The 22,549-nt window shown below is 42.0% G+C and overlaps 1 protein-coding gene across 2 annotated transcripts; it reads left to right on the forward strand.

The window, feature by feature from the left end:
* Positions 1-761: 761 nt before the first annotated feature.
* Positions 762-21,848, forward strand: nob1 (NIN1 (RPN12) binding protein 1 homolog). 2 transcript variants are annotated; one of them, XM_070896990.1, is made up of 9 exons: positions 762-842; positions 3,463-3,595; positions 7,744-7,877; positions 10,162-10,233; positions 13,851-14,030; positions 14,325-14,555; positions 17,521-17,618; positions 18,789-18,933; positions 19,771-21,848. In XM_070896990.1, exons 1-9 carry the CDS (start codon positions 774-776, stop codon positions 20,038-20,040), a joined length of 1,332 nt encoding a protein of 443 aa, XP_070753091.1. In that variant the 5' UTR covers positions 762-773; the 3' UTR covers positions 20,041-21,848. The 2 variants fall into 2 exon arrangements, with proteins under 2 accessions (XP_070753091.1, XP_070753092.1); XM_070896991.1 differs by having other exon boundaries at positions 14,328-14,555.
* Positions 21,849-22,549: the final 701 nt, after the last annotated feature.

A 22,549-nucleotide genomic window follows, 5' to 3' on the forward strand; every position in this document is an offset into this window, starting at 1 on the left:
TTTAAGGTTTTATAACCAAAAAAAAAATATTTTACCTTTTAATCACTAAGTGTTCATTTGAGCTTTATTGTGGAGCAATGATTAAAATATGCTGAATTACTGTTGGTGCCTGCAATAAAATATAAATTTTATAATCATTGGTATTATAAGAGTTGGCATGCATAAGCTTCATTTTATAAGTGGGAACACCAAAACACGATTTATTATTGAGGAAAGGATGTTACTGAATATTAGTCTTATAATCTAGTATATTTATCACGCAAAGTCAAGTTTACTAAACATAAGTTTGTTTTATATTTAATAAATCTAACAAATGAAAGGTAGCCTTTCAGAAATTGGAACATTTGATCTGGATTTAATGATTTGAATTTTGACGTCAACATTTGCTGTCAAATTAACTTCAAAACAGAGGTAGATCCTTACTGTGCATTATTTATAATTTGATCCTTTAAATAAAGACATTATCCCAAATAGTTTCTATCTTGAATGAAAGTTCCTGGGCACCACATCTATTTATACATGTTTTTTTGATACTGTTCACGTTCTTTTGTCAGGTGAAGATACAATGTAGAAAATGAGCGCAGCTTCTTTCCTCCCCCGCCCACCCCCCCACCATTGACACTTAAATCAATCAAAGCCAATGTGGAATGCAGCAGCTTAGCGTTGCACTGGTGGGTTGCCTAGATTTGCTGCACTGCCCAATGAGCAGCTAGTTCGCGAGCGAGTGTAGCGCCAGCAACGGCGTTGGTGATTGGACAGTGGCAGAATCGAAAATGGCGGCGACTGCGGTGGAGCATGTTGTGGCGGACGCCGGAGCTTTCCTGAAGAACGCGCCGCTGCAGGTTGGTGGGCGGCCGCTATGCAGCCTTTGTGGAAAGGGGCAGCAACAACCTTGGTCTTGTAAATTGTTTTGTGTTTGTTTCTCGGGGTCTGGGGGCGGGACGGAGCGCTGTCAGATCTCAGGCCTCCGTTTTGCCTAACGGTTTAATGAGAACGCTGTTGGAAATGTTACAGACCTTCCAAAAGATCTCGTGCATTCATCCCCCCTGCATTTCACCATCTGTTTCAGACTCGCCGCCTTCAACAGTGTAGATCGAATGAAAAACTTGGATTTCAATAGCACCTTTCACCACCTCAGGATGTCCCAAAGCACTTTACAGCCAATGAAGTATTTTTTGAAGTGTAGTCACTGTCATAATGTAGGAAACATGGCAACCAATTTGCGCACAATAATGTGATAATGACCAGATAATCTGTTTTTCTTTAAGTGATGTTGATTGAAGGATAAATATTGTGCAGGACACCGGGGATAGCCCCCCCTGCTCTTCTTTAAATAGTGTCATGGGATCGTTTACGTCCACCTGAGAGAGCAGAAGGGGCCTCGGTTTAGCGTCTCATCCGAAAGACTGCACCTCCAACAATGCAGCACTCCCTCAGTACTGCACTGGAGTGTCAGCCTGGATTTATGTTCTCAAGTCTCTAGAGTGACTTGAACCCACGACCATCTGACTAAGATGCAAGGGTGTTACCAACCGAGCCACGGCTGACTCTCAAATAATCAAAAAGGAGATGGATTGGATAACCAAACATATTTTTCTTTGTGATGCTCATCAAAGTAGGTTGGCATTTTTGAACCACAGTAATTGAGTGTAACTGCGTGAATGGAACTTTCTAGATCTAATTGTGCGCTGGCAAAGTTTCATACATTATCAGCCTGGTGTCAGGTACGTGTGAGAATCCATCGTCAGGCTCAAGATTCTCCAAACCAAACTGCTGAGCCTGGCTGATCTATTCCCTCTGGTCATACGACTGAGCCAGGCTGATTAGTCAATTCTCAGAAGCACCCTGGAGTACTCTGATACAAAATTACTGCATTTACCACAGAGTCAGAAAGTTGTGGGTTCATGTCCCACTCCAGAGACTTCATCACAAAAATCTAGGCTGACAGTCCAGTGCAGAATCCGAGGAGTGCTGCACTGTTGGAGATGCTATCCTTCAGATGAGACGTTAAACTGATTTCTCAGGTGGACGTAAAAGATCCCACGGCATTATTTTGAAGAAGAGCAAGGGAGTTATCCCTGGTGTTCTGGCCAATATTTATCCCTCAATCAACATCACTAAAACAGATTATCTGGTCATTATCACATTGCTGTTTGTGGGAGTTTGCGGTGTTCAAATGCCACCGCATTTCCTATGTTTTTCTGTTTTGCTGCTGTAAAAATTCCTAGAAAGCTTTAATAATAAACTTAATGCCTCCACATCATAAAACGCAAGTGAGCAGGAAAAAGGAGCTTGTATCTTTAAAATCAGACTTTTGTCAGGTGAACAGTTTTGAAGTTTCCAGTGTCTGATATAAAATAATGCCTGCGACAACCCCGTGGATTTTACCCAGGACTGGAGATGTGACTTTTTTACCTTACCTTACCTTGCCTTGCCTGTAGACACTGAGGCCATTTGTAGCATCTCCAATCATTCCAGCTAAAATTGGCCAATTCAGCACAGACCTGAGCGCTGCCTGTCAGCATAGCCTCAATACCACATCGCATGATGCTTTTAGTCATGGAGCCATTGAGAGGTCAGATGTTTGCTAAGCAGGATGGAAATGTAGAATTTGACATTTCTGCGTGAACTTCAGAAGATCCTAAGTTATAACAAACTGTTTCCAAGTGAAATTATAGCAATGCATTAGTTTTGCATAATTTGCAGATTTGACGGGAAAAAAAATAGTGATTGGTTATAGTTATCTAACAGGACACGAGACTTGGTAGATGTGCTCGATGTTTGTTCGTTTGGCAGTCTGCACATGAGCAATCTACTTGTTCTCTGGCTGCAAGATGGGACAAATTGGAAGAAAAAAAATTGAAAACTGAGATAAAGAAAATAAAATTAGTAGAAAGAATAATGGAAGAAATATGAAAAAAGCTGGATGGTGGGTTGGGAGGAAGCAAACGACTAAAGGAAAAAAAAGTAAAAGAAATGTATCTTTGTAAGAAATTGTAACTTCTTTGGCTGTAAAGCACTTAGCCACATCCCATGTATAACTTTTGAAATATTTGTTATGTAGGCAGATGTGGAATCTAATCTATATATAGCAAGGTAGGACAAATAGGAAGCTAGATGAATGAGCAGATAACCTGTGTTTGGTAATAGTTGAGTGAGGACTGGTGGCCATGTCACCGAGAGCTCCCTTCTCTTTAAATAGTGACATGGGATCTTTTATGTCCACCTGTACCCCATTCTCTTCCTTAATGTCGCCCCCACCCACCTGCAACCAAAAAAAGATATTTCAAGAGAGGAGTTCGAAGTTCACAATCTGAGGGAGTTGTTAAACAAGATTGATTATATATTTTCTTTCAACGTGGGCTGGGAGTTTATCAAATTAACAACATTTGATTTGAGAGATAAAATCGATAAAAGTAGTTTTCATTGCATTATAGCTCTTAATGTTTTTATTGATTTTAGGAGTTTGGAAAAAGCATCTACACAATAAAGGAAGTTGTGAATGAAATACGGGACAAGGAAACTAAGCGAAGGCTGGCAGTTTTGCCATACCAGCTCCATTTCAAAGAGCCATTTCCTGAATATATCAGACAAGGTGAGGTTCCCCCTATGTGATTTGCTTAGTTTAAAGTGTAAAAGAAATATAGTTTTGGTTATAAAATCTTAAGTTCTTGTTATTTTTTGGTTTCACTTTTTTTAAACAAAGTGGATATCATTGTGTAATGAAGGAAAGCAAGAGCTTGCATTCATAAAATACCTTATCAAAAGTGCTCCAAAATGCTTCACTTTGAAATGAGTCAGTTATGTAGGTGAGCACAGTAGCCATTTGAGCCCAGCAGTGCTGTACAGTTACCAGTTTGTTAACCAAGTTAAGAACCCTACAGTCCGTGAACCTTTATTTAATAGCAATCATAATATGATCAAGCTCGACGTTGTGTTTCAAAGAAAGAAAAGTGAAACAGCTACTAAGATTCTAAATTTAGGCAATGCCAACTTCAACGCAATGAAACCGAGACTGTCCACAGTAAACTGGGTAAATCTGTTAATGGGTAAATTGACACGATCAGTGGGAGGTGTTCAAAAAATAAATTAACGTGATGTAGAACCAGTTTACACCCCTAAGGGACATGAGCTCTACTTGCCAAAAATAAACAGCCATGCATAACCAAACTAAAAGAAAAAACATACAGGTACAAAAATGCAAAAAATCCTGGCGACTGGGAGAGATATAAAGAACAACAGAAGGTGACAAAACAAATAATAGCTCCAAAAAGGGAATTTGAAAAGAAACTTGCAAGGGATATTAAAATCAACACTTTTTTTTTAAACAATTATATTCGGAAAAAGAGGGTGCTTGGGAGCAATATGGGCCCCTTGAAAACTGATAATAGTGATATTGTAAATGAAAATAAGGAAATGGTGGACATGTTGAATAATTACTTTGCATCAGTATTTACAGTAGAGGAAGAGGATAGTATGCTGCACATCCCAAGGAAACTAATATTGAATCAAGGTCTTGCCAAAATTAATCTAGCAAAATAACAGTAATGAAGAAGATAATGGCACTAAAGAGTAACAAATCCCCGTGGCCAGATGGTTTCCATCCCAGGGTTTTAAAGGAGTAGTTGAGAACATTGCAGATGTCCTAACAATAAACTTTTAAAATTCTCTCAATTCAGGAACTATCCATTTAGATTGGAAAAATTGCACATGCCACTCTGCTATTTAAGAAAGGTGAGGGTGGAAACTGGGGAATTATAGACCAGTTAGCCCAACATCTGTTGTCCAGAAATTACTAGAGTCTATAATTAAGGATAGGTTGACTGACCCCTTGAAAATTCTGCTGATCAGAGAGCCACCATGGATTTGAAAAGGGTAGGTCATGCCTGATGAGCCTGATTTGAATTTTTGAAAAGGTGACTAAAGTAATGGACAGGGCAATGTCTACGGATGTTATTTTATATGGACTTTCAGAAGGCATTTGATAAAGTCCCTCATAAGAGACTGTTAACTAACTAAAGTTGAAGCTTATTGAATTGAAAGTAAATTATTGACCTGGTTAGGAAATTTGCTGAGTGGCAGGAGACGGAGTGGGGATAATGGGCAGTTACGCTAATTGGCAGGATGTGACTAGTGATGTCCTACAGGGATCTGTGTTGGGGCCTCAACTACTCACTATGACTTCGATGATAGGATAGAGAGCCATAGATCCAAGTTTGTCGATGACACAAAGATAGTTGGCATTGTTAGCAGTTTAGATGGAAGCATAAAATTTCAAAGAAATACTAATAGATTAGGTGAATGGGCAAAACTGGCAAATGGATTTTAATGTAGGCAAGTGTGAGTTCATCCACTTTGGACCTAAAAAGGATAGAACAGAGTACTTTCTAAATGGGGAAAAGCTAGAAACAGTGGAGGTTCAAAGAGAATTAGTGTTCCATGTATATACAGTTACGACCTCCGAAATCCGGAGTTCTAAAAACCAGCATGTTCCGAAAACCGGACATTGTGCAGATCGGAGGAGGAGTTGTCTGAAATCCAGACCGGACTTTTTTTTTTTAAACGGCGCACGAAGTAAGGAGTCATCCAGATGTGATTAGACACTTTGGCTCTGATTTTAACTGCCCCCCTGCCGGGCAACAGGCCATAGGAAGTTAAAATGAGGGCAACGATGTTAGCCCCTCTGATCCCGATGTTAACCTACAGGAAGGCAGCGGGTTCCTCTTTAAATATCGGACATCATCGGGAACTGATCTTCGGTTTTAGTTGGCGGCCTGAAAGGTGGAGCAGTGGCAACTTCCCCGCCCTTGGAGGCCGTGTACACCCGTTGTCCGGTCATCACCGTGAATTCAGGCAGACCTCTCGAGTCCGTGGTCGACCGGGTTTCTTAGGCAGCGGTCGTCGGACTGTTTCGCTGAAGCCATGGAGAAAATAGTCAGGAATCCCGATTTATGGGGAAAAATGGGAAACATTGGAAGAAGTCGAGTTCTTCAAACATTTTCTACTAATGCCTTTAAAGAACAGTTATATCAATATATATGCAAATTAACACAATGGAAATCACCACAGTGTAGAATAACAGCGGGAATGTTAACTGCCGATTTCTTTTTTGTACTATACAACCTGAAATCTGACACAGTTCTTACTTGTTTTCTATATTTATGAATATAGATAGGTGCATGTAAATTACTGTCCAGGCAGGTAAGTTATGAAACAGTTTTTTTAGGTTTCCTTAGGCCACCCTTGCCCCAGGCCGCTTCCATCCCACGCATCCAGAGCCCCCCCTCACCATTTACTTGATTGCCGGAATTGTTCTCATGGGCTGTGGCCCTCTGCTGCCGAATTGTTGCTCCAGGCAGTGGATCGGGCGGGTTGCTGAGAAAAGTTACGGATTCGGGACATCGAAATCTGGAAATACCCGAAAGTCGGCCCAGGGGTTTCCGGTTTTGGGACATCGTATTTCTGTACCGAAAGGGGAGCGGGCAGGGAAGTGGAGCTGAGTCCATGATCAGATCAGCCATGATCTTATTGAATGGTGGAGCAGGCTCGAGGGGCCAAATACTCCTGCTCCTATTTCTTGTGACCTTATGAAACCCGGAAAAAACTGAATGGCCTCTGTCCCGAGGTTTCTGGATTCCGGAGGTTGTACCTGGAGTTTGTTTATAATGTTATGGACAGGTACAGAAAGTAATCAAAAAGGCTAATAGAATGCTAGCCTTTATATCTAGAGGACTAGAATACAAGGGGTAGAAGTTATGCTGCATCTACAAAACCCTAGTTACACTGCACCTGGAGTACTGTGTTCAGTTCTGGGCACCACACTGTAGGAAGAATATATTGGCCTTGAAGGGAGTGCAGCACGGATTTAGCAAAAGGACACCTGGACTCCAAGGGTTAAATTACGAGGAGAGATTACACAAACTAAAGTTATATTCCCTAGAATTTAGATGGTTATGGGATCAAAATTTTCAAGATATTAAGGGGAACTGACTGGGCATAGAGAGAAGCTATTTCTGCTGGTTGGGGATTCTAGGACTAGGGAACATAGCCTAAAAGTTAGAGCCATTCAGGAGTGAAGTTGGGATACTCTTCTGCAAATGGCATTGGTTGCTAGGTCAATTGTTAATTTTAAATCTGAGATTGATTAGATTTCTGTTAACCAAAGGTATTAAGGGTCATTGGGCAAAGGTGGATATATGGAGTTAGGTCACAGATCAGCCATGATCTAATGAAATGGCAGAACAGGCTCAAGGGACTAAATGGCCTACTCCTGTTCCTATGTTCCTAAGTTCTATTGATTCTTATGTTTGTGCACCATCTAGCAAAAATGCAGGCTATTAGCTTGCCTCTGTGGGAGGATTCTTGCCTCTTGAGTCATAAGGTTGTGGATTCAAAGCACGTAATTTCAACATTCCAGTGCAGTATTGAGTGAGTGCTGCATTGTTGAAGCTGTGGCCTTTTGGATCAGATGTTGCTCATGTCAACAATCCCATGTCACTATTTGAAGAAAAGCAGGGGAGTTCTCCTGGGGTTGTGGCCACCAACTCCACTGAAACAGATTAATCAGTCATTCATCTCATTGCTGTTTGTGGAAGCTTGTTGTGTGGAAACCACCTGGTGCATTTGCCGAAGTATGGAGAAGTCCTGAGGATGTGAAAGGTGCTATATAAATGCAAATTGTTCCTAAAGTTCTCTAGATTCAAAGCTTCTTTTAAAAATTGCTTTTTGATATTTTCTTCACAGTAACTGAATTTTCCAAAAAAACTGGAGACTATCCCAGCCTCTCAGCAACTGACATTAAGGTTCTGGCACTAACCTGTCAGCTTGAAGCTGAATTTGTGGGAGTTGGCCACCTGAAAAAAGAACCTGCACAAAAAGTAAGTCATTTATCATGTAGAAGTTCTTTCACTAATGGGCTGTCTTGTACTGTCTGAACAGCAACACCCGTAGAAATCTGTAGCTGCACAAAAGTAACTGCAGACACATTTTTGGGGATGGCATGGTTTATCTTTACAATGGCATGGTGATCGTTATTAAGGAAAATTTCTATATAAAAATCATTTATTGTGGGTTGTAATATATGTGTATACTAATATTAAAGACTGAATTTGATTTTTTGCAGAATCTAAATGTTTTATGTGATAATGATATAATAAAGTAGTCAATGCCTGTACGCAGCAAGATCTGGACAACATCTAGGCTTGTGCTGATAAGTGACAAGTAACGTTGTGCCACGAAAGAGCCAGGCAACGACTATTTTCAACGAGGGAGTGCCTAATCACCTCCCATTGACATTCAATTGCATTATCAACATCCTGGGGGCCTTCATTGACTAGAAACTCAATTGGACCAGCCACACAAATGCTGTGGCTACTAAAAAAGGTCAGAAGTTGGGTATATTGCAACATGTGTCTCACCTCCAGACTCCCCAAAGCTTCCATCACCTACAAGGCACAAATCAGAAGTGTGATGGAATACTCTCCAGTTGCCTGGATGGCTGCAGCTGCAACAGCACTCCAGAAGCTCAACACCATCCAGGACAAAGCATTCTGCTTGATCGGCACTTCATCGACCCTGCCCCCCCCTCTATCACTGGCGTGCCATGGCTGCAGTGTGTTCTAGCTACAGGATGCACTGCAGCAAGTCACCAAGGCTTATTCGGCAGCACCTTCCAAACATGTGTCCCAAGAATGAATTCTAAAAATGCAGGGAGTTACCTCTGCGTTTGACTGATTCTTCCCTTGTTGCTGTGATTTATGCATTCAAAATAGTTTGTTAGGCAGCCCATGACCAAGCTTTATATGTAAAGCTCTCATTGGTATGTAATGAAGCTATGTTCCTGCGACTTGAATAAGGCATCTCCCCAGTACTGAGGGCAGTCAACCCCTTCCCGGGTTTCTGCCAATGCTGCTTCATAAGCAGTTTTAAGGAGATGAATCAGAATTATCTGAACAATTTGGCCTCCATTGTTTTCCCACCTTGCCATCTCTGGAAAAGCATTGGTTTCTGCTCAGCACCTTACCTGGGAGTATGAACAAGGATAGGAACTTTCCATATGAGGAATTCTATGTTTGGGTCACAGTACAGTGGAGTACCAGCATTCTAGGTCATAGTTTTATAAATGACATTCACTTGCCAATCTGAGATCACAAAAGTGGAAAAAGAAATGGTTACTGGTGGTGCAGGGTTTCAATCGGGTAGCAAAATATAGAGCTGTTTATTGAATCACATCTGAATGTCTGCACTGTGGAAACTTTAATTTTGCATAGGCTGTTGTTCTGTTTCTAATGAGCATCTACTGCACATGGATAGTTTTAGAGGAACAGTCAGTTACTTTACAAATGTTTTGAATATGGTGGATGTTTTTGAGTTTCTAAAATAAGATCTTATTCATATGAAAATGATGGGCAGGAAAAGACCAGCTGGTCCATCAAGCTTCCATTCAATGCACTTTGCCCAGTATTTTGAAATCAAATCTGATACCATAGTAGTACAATCTAATACACAGGCTTGCAAATCCAGAAAACATTTTTCAAAGGGATTTGTATCTCTTTCGTTCTGCTGTTGCTGAATTAAAATTAGGCCCAAAACTGAAAGTGTGAAATGGGACCAATAATTAACAGAAGTCACTGGTCCACAGTAAAAACTGCTTGTTTGCCAAGGTAATATAAATTACGGAGTGACTCCTGCCAATGACCAGAAGCTGCGCAGAAGCGCACTGCATATTCATCTTGAACCGGAAGCTTCTGTTTTTGTTTCAAAGATCCCGCTTCCTCCCGGCATTTCAATTTAAAAAAAAAAGCGAACCGGCTCCCATGACGAACCTGAAGTGCGCAGGCGCAGAACATTTCCGGTTCATTGGCAGCAGTTGCGTCCTATCTGTACATCCTGTGTCAAATACACACATTCATTGGATATATGGTTTATCTAAAATCTGCAGAAACTTTCTGTGCAGGTATGCTGAGCCCAGTGCAGTGAGCATGTATTGGCATTTCAGTATCATGTGCAGGAGTCACATTGCCACACTCTCTGCTTCAAAATGTACACATCTCATGTAAGCAATCCAGTGTTTATTTTGTATAATAGAAATGTTAGGCAGATATATTCAAGATAAAAAAAAATCACTAATTGTGGAAAATCCAATTTGTTTCTTTTTGGTAGGTTGAAGTGAGCAGCACTTTAAGACACCCAGAATCACTGATCAACATAGCAGGCTTTCACCTGCCATCGAAGGTAAATGAAATTTAAAACGCATAGTTTAGAATATTCGAATTCTCAAACAACAACTGTTGATAGTTAGCTTTGTACATACTACATTCCTAAACTCTATTATCAAAATACAGGTTGTATCTCTCCAGTCCGGGACTCTTTAGTCCGGAGACATCCCTGGTCCGCCATCAGTCCCGGCGTGGACTGCCCCTTTAGGCGGTGTTGCGGCGCGCGGGCTTGGCTGGGCTGGGCTGGGCTGCTGCTGCGGTGTGTGTGTGCAGCGATTGGTTGGAGCGGCTGTCAGTCAGTCCGGGTTCTGCTGGTGCTGGGGACCATGCCTACAGGCTGCAAGCGGGAGCCACAGACACAGAGCACATGCATGTTGCACAAAAGCGCTGCCTGCAGCTTGCTGTCCCTCTCTCTCTCTGTCTCAGGGGAGGGGGAGGGGTCTGTGCATTATGCAAAGCGTTCTGACCTGCCCGGTGGGGGGGGGGTCGGTGAGGGAGGCAGGCTCTGATTCTCTGTCTCAGGATCCATCACACATTCCATACTGCAAGAACCGCTGTGTGTGTGTGTGTGTGTGTGTATGTGTGTGTGTGTGTGGGGGCCGTCGTGGTCTTTGGAGGGGGGAGGTGTGTGTGTGTGTGTCGGTGCGAGGAGGCTGCCGCTTCCACCAGTCAGGCTCTGCTCGCAGCTTAGACACAGACTGACACAGGGAGTAGGATTGTGGGTAAGGGTCGGCGTCTCTCCTTGACTTTATCCTCCACTTTATCTCCGATCTCTAGTTTTATTTGTGTATTTGGTTTTTTGCGGTGTTAGTGTTGGTGTTCACTGAGGTAAGCGGGCCGGGCAAGGGAAGGGCACGTGGCTGACTGAGGCACCGAAACTGGGCCTGAGGATTTTAAAAAAACGGAATGATTCTGGACAACAAAACATTACGCAGTAGGCTTCAGCGCAGCGCATGCGTAGAACGCATCCGGATCGTTGTCAGCAGTGTTGTCACCAGTTGACCTCCCGTGGTTCGGAAAATTCTCTGGTCCGGCACCGGTCAGGTCCCAAGGGTGCCGGGCCAGGGAGGCCCAACCTGTATAGAACAGTAAAGAAAGACTTGCATTTAAAAAGCGCCTTTCATGACCCAAAGCGCTTTACAGCCAATAAAGTACTTTTGAAGTGCAGTCACTGTTGTAATGTAGGAAACGCAGCAGCCACTTTGCGCACAGCAGGCTCCCACAAACAGCAATGTGGTTATGACCAGATAATCTGTTGTTGTTATGTTGAGGGATAAATATTTGCCAGGACAATGGGGATAACTCTCCTGCTCTTCGTCAAAATAGTGCTGTGGGATCTTTTATGTCTACCTGAGCGAGCAGACGGGGCCTCGGTTTAACGTCTTATCCGAAAGATGGCACCTCCGACAGTGCAGCACTCCCTCAGTATGCACTGGAGTGTCGGCCTAGATTTTTATGCTCAAGTCTCTGGAGTGGGACTTCAATCCGCAATCTTCTGACTCAGAGGCAAACGTGCTACCCACCGAGCCACAGCTGACACTAGTCACTGTTGTTTTGTGACGGCTGCAACAGCCAAATTTGACACAACAAGTTTCCATAAACAGCAGATGAGATGAATGATTAGTTAATCTGTTCTGGTGCTGTTGGTTGAAGATGAAATTGGCCAGGACATTGGGATAATTCCATGCTCTTTGAAAATTTGCCTTGAGATCTTTTTATATTCGCCTGAACAAGCAGACAGTTTAACGTCTCATCTGAAAGTACTGTCTCTCAGTACTGCATTGAACTGTCAGCCTAGCTCAGCTTCAAGTCCCAGAATGGAGCTTGAATTTAAAGGTTTTAAGGCATATCTTCCAAATGCAGACTTTCTTTGTTTTGTACCCTAGTGTTTTAAGAACATAAAAACATAAATAGGTGCATGAGTAGGCCATTCAGCCCCGCGAGCCTGTTCCGTCATTTAATAAGGTCATGGCTGATCTTCTACCTCAACTCCACTTTCCTGCACTATCCCCATATCCCTTGATTCCCTTAATATCCAAAAATCTATCAATCTCTGTCTTAAATATACTCAACGACTGAGCATCCACAGCCCTCTGGGGTCGAGAATTCTAAAGATTCACCACCCTCTGAGTGAAGAAATTTCTCCTCATTTCAGTCCTAAATGGCCGACCCTTTATTCTGAGACTGTGATCCCCTGGTTTGAGACTCCCCAGCCAGGGGATAGATACATCCTCCCTGCATCTACCCTGTCGAGCCCTTTACTGTACCTTATTTAGTTAAAACTTAGTGGATTCATCTTTTGAACGAGATGGACCTACTTTGTAATATTGAATATGTATAACTGCATTACTAATTAAAATAAGAGATGAAAATTGGAAATTGAAGATCGAAACTGATGTACTGGGGCAAAGGGAAATGAGGGGGAAGAATGAGAGAGAATGGTTTGAAGTTGAGAGAAACATGGCACTAAGTCAAAGCCAATGCTGTTCAGAATGGATTAAGTTAGACCAGATTTGGCTGAAAAAACAGGTTTTCATTCATCCCGTCCCAACTCCCCCGGCCTAATGTATACGCTCCATGCAGACCTGGTGGTTTTGGTTTGATTCTCAGAGGGTGCTGCTGAGTTAGTTGATTTCAACTGGGACAGCAGTCAGGAGCACCAAGAAAAGGAAAGTTTAGTCAGGCTCCTATGTGTAAAGATTGGTTGAAGACAGGATCAGAAGTCACTATGATGTCCCCCATATTCAAATAGCCCATCTAGATTTGCATCTAAAATTGCCCATGGATTACCAGCATGAAAGAAGTCAGCCTCCCTCAGGACATCAGGGAAGAAAGTTGGGAGGTGGGGGAGGAGGAGAAAGAGGCAAATCGCAGAAATAACATTTCTGAACTGCTCAAGAAGTCAAAACTTGCAACTATTGTAAAAACTTGAAACTAAAATGTGATATCTGTTTTGAGCTAATAGCTTTAATTTAGATCTGAACTTGTTTAGACTGAGTCAGTTGAGATTAAAGAAAGAAAGACTTGCATTTATATAGCGCCTTTCACATCCACCCGACATCTCGCAGCACTTTACAACCAATGAAGTACTTTTGAAGTGTAGTCACTGTTGTAATGTGGGAAACGCGGCAGCCAATTTGCGCACAGCAAGCTCCCACAAACAGCAATGTGATAATGACCAGATAAACTGATTTTGTTCTGTTGATTGAGGGATAAATATTGGCCAGGACAACGGGGATAACTCCCCTGCTCTTCAAAATAGTGCCATGGGATCTTTTACGTCCACCTGAGAAAGCAGACGGGGCCTCAGTTTAACATCTCATCCAAAAGATGGCACCTCCAACAATACAGCAATCCCTCAGCACTGCACTGGAGTGTCAGCCTAGATTTATGTGCTCAAGTCCCTGAAGTGGGACTTGAACCCACAACCATCTGACTGAGGCGTGTGTGCTACCTACTGAGCCACAGCTGAGTGGCTGAATTAAGTTGAATTGTACATTCAAACAAAGCTGTTTCGCTCATCCTTCCCACGGGACCTTTGTGATTTAGAAACTCTTGTATTCTAGCTTGTGAAGTATGTATTAATGCAACAATGTAAGAAATACTGAAAATCATTTTCTTTTTATGCAACAGCTTCCAGAGAAAGGTTGCCCAAAGGGAAGTTGTGTCATTCCTTCAGCTTCAGAGGCTGGCCATCCCACCAGAACAAATCATTCTGGTGGGTCAGCTGTGGCTGATTCATCAGAATTCAATGCCTTTCAGTACTGGAGAAGCCCACTACCGAGCATTGAAGAAGATCTACAAGACTTGCTGGTAAGCAATATGAGTTTTATTCTGATGAAAGGTCATCGACCTGAAACGTTAACTCTCTTTCTCTGACCTGCTGAGTGTTTGCATCATTTTCTGTTTTTTATTTCATATTTCCAGCATTTGCAGTATTTTGTTTGGTTTGGGTTTTATTCTATTGCTTAAATAAGCTAATGTTACTGCTTGTACATAAACATTAAATGCAGGCTAATCTCCAGCCATGGAGAAATAAATGTAGATATTCCGATTCTAATACTTTGCTGCCTACCAGAAACTGATGTGCTAACCTGCATTACTTAGCAGAACAAAGAGAATGTCTGCATTTCAAGAGAGAGACCACTGAATCAACAACAAGAAGAACTGCATGGAAGTGAAGGGGGGGAGGAGGAGGAGGAGGAGGAGGATGACGACGATGATGATGATGGGTGGATAACACCTAGTAACATTCAGCAGATCTGCCAGGATATGGGTTGCTCCGAGACGGTAGCAAATGTCAAAGTTGGTTGTATCACCACAGATTTTGCCATGCAGGTAATGGATTTTGTTCTTCATTTTAAGTTTTTGAACTATTTGGTAGAAAACTTAGTGGTTAGAATCATGGAATGGTTACAGCACAGAAGGAGGCCATTTGGCCCTTTGAGCCCATGCCAATATCCCAGTCCCCTGCCCTTTCCCCGTAGCCCTGCAAATTTAGCCCTGATTATTTATACTCCTGCTTGAAAACCTATTGAAATCTTAATTGTTGCCATGTTGTTCCCTCACAAAAAAAAGGTAAAATCATTTGTACCTCACCATTTGAGCTGGTGACTATACCTGTGTCCCAGTGACAAGTGGAGATGAATAATAGTGACAGACCTTGCATGTGCAATTGAGCTTTATTTTACATTGACAAGCTATGGTGAAGAGCTAAGGCCCATAGTGCAAGACACCACACCGGTTGGAAAAAGAGAGGACAAGGTAAATCAGGAAGAACCGATTAGGTGTAAATTTCCTTGGTTTCATACAGTTGGAACATAGACAGGAGGAAGAGGGTGGAAGATGTATTTAGAGCATAAAAAGATTGAAAGAAAAGTTCAGAGGCGCAGTGACTATAGTCATCTAATAAGATTACAACAGAGAGAGTTCTCTTAGAGTCTGCTCTGACATACTGTATACTGCACTGGAGGTTGTACCTACATGAAGTGACTATTGTGCTTATGTTTTAAGTACATATTTTGCACATTGAGTGACTACACATTATTTAGACATACACTTATTTTTTCTCCTGGTTTCGTGGCCAATATTTCATCATAGGCAGTTCCTCGAAATCGAGGAAGACTTGCTTCCACTCTGAGTGAATTCTCAGGTGGCTGTACAGTCCAATGCGGGAATTACAGTCTGTAACAGGCGGGACAGACAGTGGTTGAAGGAAAGAGTGGGTGGGGTGCCTGGTTTGCCGCACGCTCCTTCTGCTGCCTGCGCTTGCTTTCTGCATGCTCTCGGCAACAAGTCTCGAGGTGCTCAGCGCCCTCCCGGATGCTCTTCCTCCACTTTGGGCGGTCTTGGGCCAAGGATTCCCAGTTGCCGATGGGGATGTTACACTTTATCAAGGAGGCTTTGAGGGTGTCCTTGAAGTGTTTCCTCTGCCCACCTGGGGCTCGCTTGGCGTGTAGGAGTTCCGAATAGAGCATGCCTCCTAGTTTTAGTTTCCCCTAATAGTGTCGGGCATGCGGACGATGTGACCCGCCCAACGGAGCTGGTCGAGTGTGGCCAGTGCTTCAATGCTGGGGATTTTGGCCTGAGCGAGAATACTGACGTTGGTGCATCTATCCTCCCAGTGGATTTGCAGGATCTTGCGGAGGCAGCGCTGATGGTACTTCTCCAGCGCTTTGAGCTGTCTGCAGTATATAGTCCACGTCTCTGAGCCATATAGGAGGGCAGGTATCACTACTGCTCTGTAGACTGTAAGCTTGGTGCCAGATTTGAGGTCCTGGTCTTCAAACACTCTTCCTCAGGTGATCGAAGACTCCGCTGGCACACTGGAGGCAGTGTTAGAACTCGTCATCGCTGTCTGCCCTTGCTGATAGACTCCCGAGGTATGGAAAATGGTCCACGTTGTCCAAGGCTGAGCCGTGGATTTTGATGACCGGTGGGTAGTGCTGTATGGCAGGGTCAGGTTGGTGGAGGATCTTTGTCTTACGGATATTCCGGAGATGAAGGGGTTGACTTATGAAGATAGGTTGAGCAGGTTGGGCCTACACTCACTTCATTAGAATGAGAGGTAATCTTTTCTAAACATATAAGATAATGAGGGGGCTCGACAAGGTGGATGCAGAGAGGATATTTCCACTCATAGGGGAAACTAAAACTAAGGGGCATAGTCTCAGAATAAGGGCCGCCCATTTAAAACTGAGCTGAGGAGGAATTTCTTTTGAGAGTTGTTTGTCTGTGGAATTCTCTGCCCCAGAGAGCTGTGAAGGCTGGGTCAGTGAATATATTTAAGGTGGAGATAGACAGATTTTTGAGCAATAAGGGTTATGGGGAGCGGGCAGGGAAGTGGAGCTGAGTCCATGATCAGATCAGCCATGATTTTATTAAATGGCAGAGCAGGCTCGAGGGGTCAAATGGCCTACTTCTGCTCCTATTTCTTCTGTTCTTATGCTTAGCGTAAGGCCCATGCTTTTGTACGTCTCAGTGAAGGTGTTGACGATGGCTTGGAGTTGGGCCTCTGAGTGTGTGCAGATGCAAGTGTCGTCCCCGTCCTGTAGTACGATGTGGGAGGATGGGACGACCTTGGATCTAGCCTGGAGGTGACGTAGGTTGAATAGGTTCCCATTGGTTCTATAGTTTAGTTCCAGCGGAGAGCTTGTTGATAGTGAGATGGAGCATTGCAGCAAGGAAGATCGAGAAGAGCTTTTGGTACGATGATGCAGCCCTGCTTGACCCCAGTTCGGATGTGGATTGGGTCTCTGGTGGATCCGTTGGTCAGATTACGGCTTGCATGTCATCGTGAAGCAGGTGGAGGATGGTGACAAACGTTTGGGGGCAGCCGAAACGCTCCATAGTTACTCCAGGTTTACAATTTCAAAGACCTTTGTGAGGTCAAAGGCCATGTACAAGGGTTGGTGCTGTTCCCTGCATTTCTGTGTAGTTATCGTGCGGTGAAGACCATGTTCGTTGTACCCCTTAGTGGACGGAATCTGCATTGTGACTCTGGGAGGAGCTCTTCAGCCACAGGGAGACGATGGTTGAGGAGGATTCTTGCGATGACTTTGCCAGTGGCCGACAGCAGGGAGATTACTCTAGTTGCTGCAGTCGGACTTGTCTCCTTTTTTGAAGATGGTCACAATTACGGCATCTCTGAAGACCAACATTTATCCCTCAACCGACATCACGAAAATAGATTCATTTGTTATTGTTGTTCGTGGGATAATGCACTGTGCAAATTGGCTGCTGTGTTTGCCTACACTATAACATTACATGATAAATACAAGTTCTTTCTTTCTTTCTTTCTTAGAATGTCCTTATTCAGATGGGGCTTCATGTGATCTCATTAAATGGAATGCTTATAAAACAAGCAAGAAACTATATTCTGCGTTGTCATGCATGTTTCAAGTAAGTATTGATCATTGGAACGTAATTTTGTGAATCTCAAACTATTCAGTGATTTGCAACAAAAAACAGGAATTTCATGTGGGGTATTGGAGGATGAGCACATGCCATACCACCGAAGGCCAAAAACTGCAGATGCTGGAAATCTGAAACAAAGCAAGGAAAATGCTGGAAACTTTCAGCAGATCAACCAGCATCCGTGGAGAGAGCAGAGGAGTTAATGTTATGGGTATGAATCCTTTGTCAAAACCCAAAGATATTACAGATGAACAGCAGTAAAAAGGGGGAGAAAAAACGGTACCCTCGGAGAAATAAATGGCCTGTAAAGTGCTTGTGGAAATCAGGAGTTGGTTAAATAGCTAAAGTAATATTGGCATGAGGAAATACGAGGCATAATGAGAGGGAAAAAAAACATTTGCAAGACACTGAGAATGTGTGAAAACCGAGGAGGGGAAGGATGAGGCAGGTAGAAATAGAAGCACGAAAAACTGTCCGAGTGGAGCAGGCTTCTGCAACCCAGAAGCACGGGAGAAGAAAGAAACCGTCAACACCAAGGGTGTAGACCATTCCACCAGCATGGTGTTCTAGCGGAGGGTCCCAACCCCAAGCACCAAGTCATGTGGTATGTTTAACCCCAGTCCATTCTGAATTGAGTTTTAATTGATTTTTATGCTCATCAAGGCAAAGGATACTATTGTCGGGATTGTTCTGATTTTAGGGACCCAGTGTTGGCATCCAGTAGTCACTGAGTAATTATAGCACAAGTAACTGCAAAGTAAGATAGCCTCTTTGGTCCAATATTGTGCTTTAGCTCCAAGCTCAGAAGAGCACCTCTGAAATAATAATTTCCATAGCAGACATCTTTATTCCTCTCTGAATAATTGCTGACTTGGAGGCAGTTTCATGGTGTAGACTGAGACACATTGAAAACTAATTTCCCCATCTTAGCCCAGCAGTGCTAAGGCCAATTGTAGCAGTCTTACTGCGACTGAAATAACGAATTGTGAATTGCTGACCACCTGTGGATGTAACCAGAGTCCTTCTTATGTGACAGAGATGGTAATCCTACCTCTGAGCTACTATATAAATGTACCAAAAAATAGGAAGGGATGATGACGATAACTGAAATCCAGAGTTGTCTCTCTAAACTTGCCTCTGGTTGGTTTTAACTAGGACTACATCTAACATGAACAAGACATTCTGCCCAAGCTGTGGTAACAAGACACTGAAGAAGGTAGCAGTGACTTTGAATGAGGATGGCAGTCTTCGCATGCATTTCTCAAAAAACCCAAAAGTGCTAAACCCACGAGGACTGAGGGTAAGATCCTGTTTTTTTTTTTAAATGCATTTATACTATTCAGTGTTATGCCTGTTATATTTTTAGTCTGAAAACATCCACTGTTCCAAAATTGCTTGATAAGAGTATAGTTGATATAATTGAAAACAAAGCATGGATGTTAGTGAAACGTTTAAGTTACAGCTGTAAAAACTATATTCCAGTAATACTTAATTCACAATGTATGATATTTTTAAAGTTCGAATTCATTGAAGTTTTGGTCCAATGTTTTTTTTAAACTTGCACTATCAAAAAAAACTCTGCTCCCTAAGTAACATGCAGGTGCTCAAAACTGAAGTGGGTGGGGCGCTGGTTGGTGAGAAGGTGAGTCGATTCTTTATGATCATTGGGAGGAGCAATAGGACTTGAAATGGTGTAATTGAAATATTACATTCTTTTTGTAATCACTCCCCTCTTCCCATTGTCATCCCAATTGCTTTAATGATAGTGAGAAATTTACTAGAATTTTTTTTTTCTGGATTTCTGGTGGGGTGGGGGGGGAGGTGAAAGCTAAATCAAGGAAAATGTCACTGGTCTGTATCATGTAATCTCTTTTACAATATGCTGGGATGAATGCTGTTGTGGAATGTAGTAAAGCTTTGAAGAGCGAAATAATTTAAAAGAATACTAATTACATGGAAGGAATATGAGTCTTGTTTCAGAAGGAAAGATTTCCTTTTTAAGAGCAACCTTTTCTTAGGTTTTTAGTCAACTATAGTTTACCAAATTGTAAATACCTTATTTGGCATGATACATTTATATCAGGTATTCTTATGATTAAAATTGTGTTTGAGTTGCATTCATTTTTCCCCCCAATAGTATTCTCTCCCATCACCACATGGCGGGAAGCACGGCAGTAATCCACATTTGAGTGAAGATCAGAACTTTCCTCAGCAACGACTGTCCAAAAAGGCTAAGCAGAAGACGAATGTCTTTGACCCAGATTATGCTGCCGGGGTTTCTCCATTTGTGGAGAATGACATCTACAGCAGAGCTGCTAACTTAAACATTCGGGACAACCGAATTGGAGCTGGGAGGAGGAGGATGAACCCAAATGCTGTAACAAAAAAATTTGTTAAGAAGAAATAAATGTTTCCTTTCCAACTATTACACTGCAATTTTTCAGTATCCTACTAGAGTTTTCAATCAAAATTTGATGCTGTAAAACTATCTATTATGTAAATTCAATGAGGGTTGTTAAAGGATGTTCATTATTGAACACCCTTTTTATCAACAATATTGCCTGAAGGGACATGACTCTTGCAATTATTTACCTAGGCTGTTCTAAACCAGTAATCCCATATATGCATAATGTTTTCTAAAGAAGGTGTATTTATACTTGTGTTGCTGGGGCAAGAGGGTTTAGCAGTCAACACAATGTCTTCAACCACATGCTTCTTGCTTCATTAATACAAAAATTCGCCAGTGGAATTTAGCAAATCCTTTGAGTCTGGATTCTCTGGCGATGCTCTACAGTGTTCATCCACTTAAATTTTTTCTCAATGTTTCATCAAGCTCTGGTTTCCCCTTCTGATGTATTAATCTGCATTCATGACATCAAAACATTCTTATTGGTTCAGTAACTTCCAACGTTGATAATCTCTTGATTCTGTTTTTAAAATTTGACACACATTTAAAAAATAATACTTAACCACAATTGGTGCCACTGCATGGCTGTTTATCAAAAAATGCTGAATTAAGTTCTATCTTAAAAACTTTTGGGAGGGGTACAAGTAACCTAAAAATTTCAGTGTACACAATTTTAATTAACCTTTTATTTCAGGAAATGTTGAGGCTTTTTACAGAAGAGGGTCTCAGATTTTGCAGCAAGCCACAGGGCTCTCACCTGTTGATTACATGCAGCTCTAGACTGCTTGGCATAAGAAATAGGAGCAGGAAGGAGTAGGCCATTTGGCCCCTCGAGTATGCTCCGCCATTCAATAAGATCATGGCTGATCGGATCTTGGGCTCAGCTCCACTCCCCACTCGCTCCCCATAATCCTTGACTCCCTTATCATTCAAAAATCTGTATCTCCACCTTAAATATATTCAAAGATCCAGCCTTCACAGCTCCCTGGGGTAGAGAATTCCAAAGATTCACAACCCTCAGAGAAGAAATTCCTCCTCATTTCTGTCTTAAATGGGTGACCATTCAGAAACTATGCCCCCTAGTTCTAGAATCCTCCACGAGGGGAAACATTCTCTGCATCTACCCTGTCCAGCCCCCTCAAAATCTTATACGTTTCAATAAAATCACTTCTTCTAAACTCCAATGAGTATAGGCCCAATTTGCTCAACCTTTCTTCATGTGACAACCATATGTATAGTTTGATGGATAACGTTAGACTTAACTGTCTTTAAATAATCAGCCCTAAGCAAGCAGTTCCCATTTCACACACAAGGCCACAGTTCCCCATGGTTATTGGTGGTGATAAAAAAAAAATAAGGTGGTGCATCTTGCATTCCAGATTTGACACCTTCATCCCTAGGATTGTATCAATTTAAAAATGGAAAAGTGCACTGTAAACTACCTTTGCACAGTAGTAAATACAATAGTTGTATTAGTTAAAATAGCAATTACTGTGGTGGTACATGTAACAATAGTAATGGCAGAAGGTTAATTTAAATAAATTAAATTGAGTTTGTATTTACAATATTTATGTGGGTGATGTTTCAAATGATTGCTTTTTGTGATTTTTGCAAATGCATTTCTGAATGCTTTTAAAGTGATGGTGAGCTTTCAAATTAGCTTCAGTAGGTCAATGAAAAGAGAGTGAGAGATATACAGCCTGCTAGTTATATACTGTACCAACTATGTTTTAAACCTAAAACAAAGTTTTGTATTCTGGTATCAGAATTCTGATATTTTATTAAATTTAGATAAACTTGTTCAGTAATAGTTATTGCGTTGACTTCATTTACAAATCATTATTGTGTTGAATTCAGTCTGCTAAAGCTTAAGTGGCACATCACACACTGATTAACTGCACTTCAGAATGGTGGGACATGGATGTTTAAGTTCAACAGACACAGCCATTAGATTATTACAGCAGATATTTGAATAATATCTTGACGGCACACATGCACAGTATTCAATCTGGGCTTTTTTGTCTCTTGGATTCATTGTATTAAGATTCATCTTTGTTTCAAGAAGCAATGTGTCTTTGCTGCAATTTGATTGTGGAAATCAGTTCTTCTACTGCGATCTCTCAATTAAATATATAAAGTGGGTCAATATCCTAGTCTTTTAAAGATGAGAAGTACTGAACTGTCAGGACCAGCATTTTTGATGTGGGTAAGAACTGAAGCCTGCTTCAGATTCCAAGGAAGCAGGTTATTCTGCAATAGATGGAGCAAAACCTCCCTTTTGCATTTATCATTGCGTATAATCATAGAATCCTGCAGTACAGATGGTGGTCATTCGGCCCACCATGCTTATGCCAGCTCTGTGAAAGAGCTAGCCAGTTAGTCCCACTGATCTGTTCTTTATCCATAGCCCTGATTTTTTTTTTTTCCTTTTCAGATATTTATCCAATTCCTTTTTGAAAGTTAATATTGAATCTGCTGCCACCACTTTTTCAGGCACTGCATTCCAGAT

This window comes from Pristiophorus japonicus, chromosome 13, assembly GCF_044704955.1.
Source record: "Pristiophorus japonicus isolate sPriJap1 chromosome 13, sPriJap1.hap1, whole genome shotgun sequence".
NCBI lineage: Eukaryota > Metazoa > Chordata > Chondrichthyes > Pristiophoridae > Pristiophorus > Pristiophorus japonicus.

Excerpts from the sequence above, each read along its gene's own strand:
- nob1 (XM_070896990.1), top strand. The coding sequence starts at position 774 with ATGGCGGCGACTGCGGTGGAGCATGTTGTGGCGGACGCCGGAGCTTTC. Across the intron at positions 3,596-7,743 it reads TCCTGAATATATCAGACAAG|TAACTGAATTTTCCAAAAAA; the intron begins GTGAGGTTCCCC and ends TTTTCTTCACAG. Across the intron at positions 7,878-10,161 it reads AAAAAGAACCTGCACAAAAA|GTTGAAGTGAGCAGCACTTT; the intron begins GTAAGTCATTTA and ends TCTTTTTGGTAG.